This window comes from Cynara cardunculus (genome assembly GCF_001531365.2).
Source record: "Cynara cardunculus var. scolymus isolate 2C chromosome LG 11, CcrdV1, whole genome shotgun sequence".
Lineage (NCBI taxonomy): Eukaryota > Viridiplantae > Streptophyta > Magnoliopsida > Asterales > Asteraceae > Cynara > Cynara cardunculus.
Window position 1 is genome coordinate 19,437,155 of NC_037538.1, and position 10,572 is coordinate 19,447,726.

The 10,572-nt window shown below is 36.3% G+C and overlaps 1 protein-coding gene across 2 annotated transcripts; it reads left to right on the forward strand.

Moving 5' to 3' along the window:
• The first annotated feature begins 1,470 nt into the window (after positions 1-1,470).
• Positions 1,471-6,969, forward strand: LOC112522235 (filament-like plant protein 3). 2 transcript variants are annotated; one of them, XR_003070142.1, is made up of 5 exons: positions 1,471-2,235; positions 3,159-3,339; positions 4,132-5,360; positions 5,832-6,032; positions 6,886-6,969. XR_003070142.1 is itself a non-coding variant. In XM_025131338.1 (4 exons), the coding sequence occupies exons 1-4, from the start codon at positions 2,122-2,124 to the stop codon at positions 5,967-5,969; spliced, it is 1,662 nt and encodes a 553-aa protein (XP_024987106.1). In that variant the 5' UTR covers positions 1,471-2,121; the 3' UTR covers positions 5,970-6,151. The 2 variants fall into 2 exon arrangements, 1 of the variants encoding a protein (XP_024987106.1); XM_025131338.1 differs by lacking the exon at positions 6,886-6,969 and having other exon boundaries at positions 5,832-6,151.
• The last annotated feature ends 3,603 nt before the right edge of the window (positions 6,970-10,572 follow it).

The window sequence follows — 10,572 nt, forward strand, 5'->3', positions numbered from 1 at the left end:
GATAATAAATCTGCAATACAAATTGCAAACAATCCTGTCTTTCATGAGAGAACAAAGCACATAGAAATTGATGTTCATCAAATACGTGAAAACATTAGTAAAGGGTTAATAAAAGTTGTTAAGATAATCTCGTCTGAACAACCAGCTGATATTTTCACAAAATCTCTTAGTATAACACATCATAATTTTCTTTGTTCAAAACTCAAATGATTGATTTATTCAAAAGTCAAGATTGAGGAAGGGTGTTGAAATATGATATTATATTTACAATCTTAACTTTTGTATTGTTTGGTTGTTGTGTTGTGGTATTGTGCAAGAAGTAAAAGTGCAAGAAGTAAAAGTACAAGAAGCAAAAGTGTTCAAGTATAGAAAGGTGGAGGACTGGAGGGTTGCGCCTCACAATTTCTGGAACTCAAAGGGTAGCAGAGCATTTATGTTAAAAGTCAAGGGGCGTTATTGAAATATTCTGACCGACTTTCTGACCGACCATATAAGCGTGTACCTGGTTAATGAAAAGGTGTATTAATTCATTTGTATTCTTTTTTCTAAAGGTTTCATCAGGTTTTCTCTCATATTAGATTTAGCTWAYGAATTCATACATTTCTTAGCTATCTTAGCTAAGATCTTTAGGATATTTGTAGGTTCATCTTCTGTAAGTTTTCTTTTATTAATAAAAGCATTTGGTTATAAGATTTATACAAATTCCTTCAACAACAGATAGGCAAATAGGAGAATGATAATGAGCGACACAACGTAGATTGTGATTGGATTTGAGAGATGGTGAGTAACTGATGACACATTACTTAACATTTGTGAAGTTAGAGTGTACAACATCCATTAGAATTTGAGAGCTAGGCCATTGATTGTACATGTGTTAGGCTCTTTAATTTGAAATCTTGATCACAAACTTCATCGGCATAAATGATGTGAAACCAGGGGGCGAAGAGGAGCAATTGACGGAGAGTAACATCAGGAGCAACAATAGGAGGTTGGCATCGATTAGAAGGGAAATGAAATGGGAAAGGACAAACTTTTCCTTTCATCGAGTGAGCGAATAAATCATGGGCTTAATAGATAGTACACACACAGACACTCCTATACGACTTATTGAATAAGATATATAAACTATTAAGATCATTTTAAGCGAAAACAAACAAACAAACCCGTCATTGTTGACGATTATTATTGATAAAAAAAGACGATGGTTGTGTTGAAAAAAATGATGTGACAAGGCGAGAGGCAAATGATAAGATGGGGTGTTGATCACATGAAGTCTTGTTGTAAAACCTCACAGGTGATGATTGGCCTCACAGAATAAACTGAAAAACAAAAAAAAAGAAAGAAAGAGAAACATGAATGGAAAAAGCAGGTGTCACCTTTCTTTCATCTCTGTCAATTTTGGCACCTGCAATGCATGTGCTCACACCCCCACAACCAACAAGGCGTGCAATCACATCTTTCAGAATAATTCACACCCCCTTTTTGTCAAACTTGTGGGTTCCAAGCAAACTACTACCCACACATACATACATACATACAACTGTTCTAAAATAACCTCACCCTTCTTTCATATTTCTTCTCACTTTTTTCATTCGTGATTGATACATCCAGCTTTCTTTATGCATATTTGATGCATTTACATATGGGTATGGTGAGTGAATTCTAAGCCAAGCCTCAGGATCAACGCATTTGATGCATTTAAATATGATTTAGGTATGGTAATGTGAAAAAGATATACGTTTTTCTTGCTTCCGATTCAATTTTAGCGGCTTTTCGGTTGTGGGTTTTGTGTCTTTGAAGTCTAGATTGTGGATTCTCATCACAATTCAATAAATTACATATAAAATCAACACAGATTGTGCTGATTTTGTCGATCCACAAACCCTAATCTTGTGTTATCTTCTGTGTGCATATGTTAAAAGGTTCGCATTTTTCCTGTTGTAATTCGATTTGAAGAGGTTTTTTTATTGTAATTCGGTATTGTGTAATTGGTTTTGATCATCAAGAGAAAAGGTTTGGGTTTGGTTTTTGAATGATTAAGATTTGTGAAATTGTTGATGAAGTGTGAGGGTGAGTGTGTGGGGGTATTAGTGTCTGGTTTTCAATCCGTTGCCGGAAAGTATGGACCGCCGGAGTTGGTTATGGCGGAGGAAGTCGTCGGAAAAAAGCCCCGGCGAAACAGAGAGCTCTGGAGGATCCGTTTCATCTCATTCTGAGAGATTTTCGGATGATCAGGTATTTCAACTCAAATCATCTTTCTCATTTTCATGTTCATTATAAGTGGTTGCAAGCAATGAGGAGGGCAAGTATAAAAGTTCATAGCTGCTTACAATCCTCATAAGTTTGACTTCTGAGAGTCAAACAAATGACTTACGAATCGAAAGATTCTGTGAAAATTACTTGAAATAAAGACAACTACATAACAATGTATGCTAATTACAAGATATAGAAGAATTGGGTAAGAATGTAAAGTCTTCGTAATCTCATATCAATTTTGAATTTGGAAACTATTAGGTTTGTGTTTGACTTTCAAAAATCAAAAGGGTATCCATTTTTGGAACAATCTCAAGATTCAATGAATGCAATTGCATTATGGAAGAACAATGTGTATTTTGATTTCTATTCTTTGATTGCCTCAACAAATCTCGATGGTGAACGGACCGATTAATGTTAAAGAAAAACGCCATATCTTTTGCCTAAGGATACAATGTTCTTTGGACGATCTATATGAAGGCGAAGGCCTAGTGGGAACCGTACCCCTATGGGTCCCCCTTGTATAGTAACGTTACGCTAGCTGACTTTGTTAATGAAACTGATGATAATCAGTAACAGGAAATAACAAATTGGTGATGGAAAACTAAATCTTGAAAAGTAAACCCCAAAAAAGAGAAGGTGTAATGCTACACCAAGAACCATTATGCCCTTATAATGGTTCGAGGTGATATACTTGCACAAACTGACAAGAGTTCGAGTCGAGCAACCACACTATGGAGTTACAATTCTCTCGGGAATTGGGCTCCTTGTGGGCACTACCTCATATGCCAGCCACCTAGCAGGCCATTGTGTACCTAATTTGCCTCTCACATGATGCTTTTGGAGAAGGGTTCTTTATTGTGTTTGTTGAAATCTTATACTTCTATTTCTTTAAATCATCCTAGATATATTCGAATCAAAGTTCTCAATCACCTGAAGTCACATCGAAGGCTGAACTACCACCGGAAGAACTTGATGGTGGCATTAACGCTCTATCTGAGAAATTATCAACGGCTCTTTTGAATATTAGCATCAAGGAAGACATGCTAAAGCAACACTCCAAAGTAGCAGAGGAAGCGGTCGAAGGTATGCAATCTTATCATCGACTTTATATGTTCCAAAAGCACCAGTTGAGCAATGAGGTCAATGGCCTCATTTTTGAATTTCGAAATCTGAACGGATTTGAATGCTCACATATGATTTCCCCATTTTGTGTATGTTTCAAAATTTAAGGTAGCTATCCTATTTTCTTGAAAAGTTAAGAACTAAATCTACATTTGAAGTTGAAAGGTAGTTGTTTTGACTTAAAAAGTCAAACTGTATCGTCTTTTGTTTTGGGCACATTGCCAATTTAGAAGCCTAATCAACTTTAGAACCGGCTTTGCTCTTTCTTGTTTGTTATAAGATTTAAGGCAACTATGATTTTTTTTGAAAAGTTTGAAGAATTAACTCTCAGTTTGAAGTTGGAATCAGTTCTTTTGACCTTGAAAGTCAAACTGTACCCGTCTTTCATCTAAGATGAGCAACCGGATAATTTAGAAGCTTAGCTTATTTTTTGAACTTATTGAAATAACCCGTTTGGTTAGCCTACTTTAAGTTGCATTTAAAATAAGATACGGGTCTTTTTCCAATTAATTTTTCAACATGTCCTTTTAGGTATTTTACATTGTTATCTAGCTTGTAAGTTAATTTTTACCAAACATGACTGGTTTATCGCCTAACTTATGAGCTAACAGCTAACTTATGGCTAGCTTACGAGCTTACAAGTATCAGCTAACTTATCAGCCTAGTTTGCCAAAAGCCTTAATTAACTTATTTATTTATGTTAATATTACAAATGATCTGTGTCTTGTTTTTACCTTTTCTTTGAAATGATAGGGTGGGAGAAAGCCGAGAACGAAGTGTTAGCTTTGAGACAGCAAAGCGAGGTTCTAACGCTTCGGAACTCGACCCTCGAAGATCGAGTTTGTCAGCTTGACGGAGCCCTCAAAGAGTGTTTAAGACAGCTTCGACAAACAAGAGAAGAAAGGGATGAGAAGGTGGATGAAGCTATCGAAAAAAAAACTTCAGAATGGCAGATAACAAAAACAGAACTCGAAAAGCAGCTCGCTGACCTCCGTTCGCAGCTTCAATCTGCCAAAAAGACCGAAGCTTCTTTGACCTCCATTGAAACGGCTGAGAAAGAAAATTCGGCTCTAAAGCTCGAGCTTGCTTCAATGGCTGAGGAGCTCGAGATAAGGTTTATCGAGAGGGAGCTGAGCAACCAAGCTGCGGAACAAGCTAGTAAGCTACATTTAGAAAGCATAAAGAAAGCGGCTAAGTTTGAAGCCGAATGCCGGAGGTTAAATGCAGCCCTTAGAAAAGCATTAGTGGCTAATGATCAAAGATCATTTACCGATAGCCAATCTATCGTTGAAAGTGATGATTTCAAGTTTGAAAGTAACCAAACAACCCCTACAATGGACATCAATCTCATGGATGACTTTCTTGAAATGGAAAGACTTGCAGCATTACCCTCAGATCCAAGAGATTCGGAACCAATGATCGATCGAAGGTCTGAAATTGAAGAGATGTTGAAAAGGGTAGAAATGGAAAAAACGAACCTTGAGGTCGCTTTAAACGAGCGTGAAATCGAGCTTAATACATCAAAAAATCAGCTCAAAGATGTGGAGGCGAAGTTGGTGAAGATGGAAGATTTGTTGATTGCTGCAAATGATGCAAGAGACACGGCGGAGAAAGAACTCGAATCAGCAAAAGCAACAGGGAAGGCGTTACACGAGAGGGCAAAACGGTCCAAAACAGAGGTCGTGGAGTTGAAAAGTCAACTGGATATCATTTGTAACGAACGGAGAGAAGCGGAATCACGACTCGAGGATGCTTACACAAAGAAAAGTGAAGCAGAATCACGGGTTAGAACTTTAGAATCAAAATTAGAATCGTTGGTTCCGAAAGTTGCTTCTTTGGAAACAAAGGTCGAAAAGGAACGAGCTTTATCAGGGAGGATGGGAGCCAAATGTCGGGAACTAGAAGACGAGATTTCAAGATTACAACTCGAAAATCAGTACCCGAAAGCGGACATCCGAAAAGCGGAAATGAGGGTAAAACAGGTCCGTTTTCTTGATAAACAACTTAAAATATATTGGGCAAGAGATAGAAAATTTTGTAAAGAAAAAAAATTATTTGTTTACACTAAATGGGAATTTTGAAAAGTTTTCTATTAGTCTTTTTACATAGACGACATTTTTCAAAAGGCTAATAGGACGATTTACTTTTTGTGTCATTAGGTTGCGTAATGCTTTTAGATAGGATGCAACTATTAAGTATCTATTAGGACGTCTGTGCATCCTAAAAGACGTTTTTTGTTCTAGGAAAGTACCCTATCATATGATCTCAACTTAATAAATCTTGGTACTTTGAAAAATGCCTCGTATATTTTAGAATCAAGTAATTTTTTAACATGTCATTTTAGGTCATTTTACATTGTCATCTAGTTTTTACTGGACGTAATCTATCTTATCAGTGTGTCTGCTAGGTATAACCTTAACAAATCTTGGTGATATGCTTTTTGGTATACGCAGGATACAGAACTAGCGTTGGCTGGTAGTAAATATGCCGATTGCCAGAAGACAATTGCTTCTCTTAGTCGGCAACTAAAGACACTCGCGACTCTTGAAGACTTCTTGATCGACACCAATGAATTCAACAGACGTATTTAAAGATGGGAGGATTAAGAGTCGCCTTCAACGATGTAAACTTTGCTTCTGCTCGGCTAAGTGATGGTAAGATTGCTAGTAAAGAAGTTTTGGTTATGATTGATATATACGAAAGAGTGAACAACATTAAATTTTCGTTGTATTCGGCCACATTCATGGTTATACAAAAAAAATCGAAACTTTCTGCATTTTGTTATGTTTAGATGATAGCATCGAGTTGAAGTCTTTAATTAGCCCATCGGCATGCTGTCAATCTTGATACGTACCCGTACCGGTGCCGGTGGTTGTGTTTATGAGATCTACCATGCATTTCTCTCACGATGGTTCGTGTTTGAACATGTTACTGTATATATATTGGCTTGAACACATCTTGATTCGTTCTTGGTAGAGTTGATTTGTTTTGTAATAAATCAATTAATAAAAATGTAAATCAATTATTTTTATATAATTATTTATAAATAATGAAATCCAATTCCATTTCAAATCCTACAATCCAATGATTACAAATTCATTCCAATCGAAATCCCTACATGAAATCCAAATCCCTAAAAAACAATCATGCAAACCAAACAGGATGACAGTAGAAGATATAATAATGGGTAGGAAATGTAGAAATATTTATCAAGTTACAATGAAAAGATCCAATGAATTTATGGATCTAAATCGCTAATGTCTACATTACATATATACACTAGCTTCTTCATAATGAAACAATGAAGCTATACATACATATATATATATATATATATAAAGTAAGTAATTAATTAAAAATGCAAAAACTGAGGTCCATGAAGCTGAATCTTATGAAGCAAATTAAGATTTTATGATATACAGATTAGAGAAGCAATTGGCGTGCATGAAATCAAGCATCTTCTTGAATATTAATTGGATTGAAAATGGGGAATATTGATTTTTGCAGGAAGGAGGAGGAGAATAACAAGGAAAATGACAGCAAGACCGATAAGGATAGCTGTAAAAAGGGGGAAAAGAAAAGGAAAAAGAAAAGGAAGAACGATGAGAATAAGACCGAAAAGGAAGGCAAGGCCCAGAAGGAAGAGGCCGAAGAAGAAGAGGAGAATGAGGAAGACGAGCATGCTTCAATCAAATCACAACTTCATTACTACTACTAATTCCATATATATATATATATATACATACATATACACATAGATGCTCAGGTGAGTGAGTGAGTGAGTTCATTAATTAGTTGTTGTTTGTTTACGTATATATCAAGTGCCAAATGTGTGTCCTCGCAATTTAATACGCAACAACTCAATTTATTGGTTTTTTTAGGAAAAATATCCTATTCTAATTTTATAAAATAAAGCATCATATCCAAAAGTGTTGCAATATATTTATAGAAATCTTTTGTGCGTCTTAAACAAACTTTTAAGAATATTTTTTAAAATAAAGTGTCATCTTAACTATTTTACAAAAGACTTGAAAGAGTACCATAAAAACAAATGTCAAATGATATATATGTGTGTGTGTGTGTGAGCGAGCGTGTATAAGTGTCACTTCTTAAAAGTGTCTTATAAAATAACTAATACTGACACTTTATTTAAATATTTTTTAAATACTTGTTGAGCCGTGTACATCATAAAAACTTATTATAACAATTTTAGATTTGATATTTATTTTTATTTTTTTGTCTTATAAAGGAATTTATCAGGACAATTATCAATTTTGACATCCTATAAACTCGATTTGTCGTGATGCATTAATTTTTTTAATGAAACTATTTAAAAAAAACATCTTGTAAACTCAATGTCCTATAAAAAGTTATTTTGATAGGACATTTCTCCAAGTATTCTATAAAAAAAAAAAACTAATAGAAGACTCTTTTATGAGTCATAAGAACATTTTTAGACACCTCTAAGCTAAATGTAACCTATAAACTCATTACAACATTTTTATATATGATACACAATTGTTTAATCCTATAAGCTTAAGTCCTATAAAATAGTTTATTAGAACACTTTTAACATCCAATAAAAACAACATGTAGATCCTACTAGACTCATTGTCATAGTAACAAAACCAGAAGATGAGGCCATTGATATAAATCTCTTAAAATGAAAGCAAAACTCATCACATATTCTATTAAAACCACTAACAAACTGTAGATTTTTTCATCAATATGATCAACACAACACAAGTAAGGAAGCAAGTATTGTGTATGCATAATGTGAAGAATTTGGTAATCAGAGAGATAAACTTTCTCTCTATTTTCTTATTATTAAAAATTCCAATCGATCAAAGGATATATATACTAGTATAAGGCAAGCTAGAAACTAGGAAAGCAAAACAAACATATCTAGAAGAAAAGAAAAGATAAGAAAGAAAATAAAACTCTATCTTTGCTAAAAATACGATCGGATATCTTCAATATTCCCCCTCAAGTTGGAGCGTGTAAGTCTTGCATGCCCAACTTGACTAGCAGGCTTCGAAGGTGTTGAGCTCCCAGCGGCTTGGTGAGAAGATCAGCTATTTGATGCTTCGTATCAATATACGTTGGTTGAATTTCTTTTGATTCTACACGTTCACGGACAAAGTAACAATCCATTTCCACATGCTTTGTCCTCTCATGAAAAACCGGATTGTTTGCGATATGTTTGGCAGCCTCATTGTCACAAAATAGGGTAGTACCTTCCATAGGGGTTTCATCGAGTTCTGTGAGTAATGAGCGAACCCACAACACTTCACTRACAGTAGTGGCCATAGCTCTATACTCCGCCTCAGCCGAGGAACGTGAAACARCYGAYTGTTTCTTAGACTTCCACGAGATAGGTGCACCACCAAGAAGAAGTATATACCCGGTACGTGATCGCCTCGAGAAGGGGCACCCAAGCCAATCAGCATCACAATAAGAAACAAGACGTCGACCTCCTTCCCGTGGTAGTAAAATACCTTTGCCTGGYGTGGTCTTTAARTACCTYAGAACCCGAATGGCAGCGTCCATATGGTTTTGTCGGGGATCAGAGACAAAYTGGCTTAACACATTGACAGAATATGTAATATCTGGACGTGTGGCTTGTAAATAAAGCAATCTTCCAACCAACCGTCTATACTGGTTTGCGTCAACCTTCTCCTCTTCTTCACCATTGTTCAATTTGAGGTTTTGCTCCATGGGAAAATTACTTGGGCGACATCCTTGTAAGCCACTATCTTCCAGAATATCGAGAGTATACTTTCGCTGACTAAGAACCAGACCCTCCTTAGTACGAGCCACCTCTATTCCMAAGAAATACTTTAAAATACCAAGATCSTTTATGCTAAACCTGTCATGTAGCTGAGATTTTGTGTACTSAATCATGCTCATGTCATTTCCAGCAATAATTACATCATCGACATAAATCAAAGCTGCCACGAAAATTTCCTTTTTCTTATACACAAASAGCGAGTAATCCGCCTTGGATTGGATGAACCCGAGGTCTAACAAGGCATTTGTAAACTTATGGTACCAATTTCGCGAGGCTTGTTTGAGACCATATAAAGACTTTTTGAGCCGRCAAACACGTGTGTCACCATTTTTTGAAAACCCTTGCGGAAGCTTCATATATACTTCTTCATCGAGATCGCCATGTAAGAATGCATTGTTAACGTCAAGTTGGTGTATGATCCAATCCTTTTTTACTGCCAAAGTAAGGAGAGTTCGCATGGTCACCAACTTAGCAACGGGTGCAAAAGTGTCGTGATAATCTACAACCTTTTATTTGAGTAAAACCCTTTGCCACAAGCCTAGCCTTATAACGCTCGATTTCGCCATTGGGTTTATATTTAATTTTGTACACCCACTTGGAATCTATTGCCTTCTTGCCATCAGGCAGTTGTTCAAGAGACCACGTTCCGTTTTCTTCAAGAGCTTTGATTTCTCGTTTCATGGCGTCTCGCCACTTCTCATCTTGAATTGCCTTAAGAAAAGTTTTAGGCTCATCATGTGACATGATGGCCGTAAGAAAAGCTTTGTGTTTGTYAGAAAACTTGTCATAGGAAATGTAATGAGATAGAGGGTGTACCGTAGAGGACGCTTGATTGGAGCTTGGGTGTGCATGATCGACAGAAGGGGGGACGTTGACTTCGTAATCCTTGAAACGGGCTGGTTGTGTTTTGGCCCGTTGAGACGTGCGGCCCAAAAGAGTTTCGTTATTTGGCTGCTGCAAGTTGTCAACATTAGGCTCTTGATCATCGATGGGCTCATTGACTTGCGTCGGTTCACATAATGGACTACTAGGCCCATCGTTTTGTGTTGGGGTGTCTACACCATCATTGTCACATCTAATCCGTTTAACATTCCTTTGGAATTGTGTTTGAACAAGATTATAAAAAGCAATCAAATAGTCACTAGCCTCGTGTTTATGTTTGATTATGTAAACCCAAACGGCCCGACTATAATCATCAACAATAGTGAGGAAGTAGCTACCATGCGTAAACGAAAAAGTTCTATAGCCACCCCAAATATCACAGTGAATCATATCAAAACAACCATTTGTCTTTATAGTGCTTGCATGAAAAGGAAATCTAGTCAATTTTGCCTTTAAGCAAGAATCACAAAAAACTTTTTCGGAATTAGCAACCTTACAAAAGGAAATATGTGACAACTTAT

Coding starts and splice junctions, on each gene's coding strand:
- LOC112522235 (XM_025131338.1), top strand. CDS start 2,122: ATGGACCGCCGGAGTTGGTTATGGCGGAGGAAGTCGTCGGAAAAAAGC. Junction 3,340..4,131: donor AGCAGAGGAAGCGGTCGAAG/GTATGCAATCTT, acceptor TTGAAATGATAG/GGTGGGAGAAAGCCGAGAAC. Junction 5,361..5,831: donor CGGAAATGAGGGTAAAACAG/GTCCGTTTTCTT, acceptor TGGTATACGCAG/GATACAGAACTAGCGTTGGC.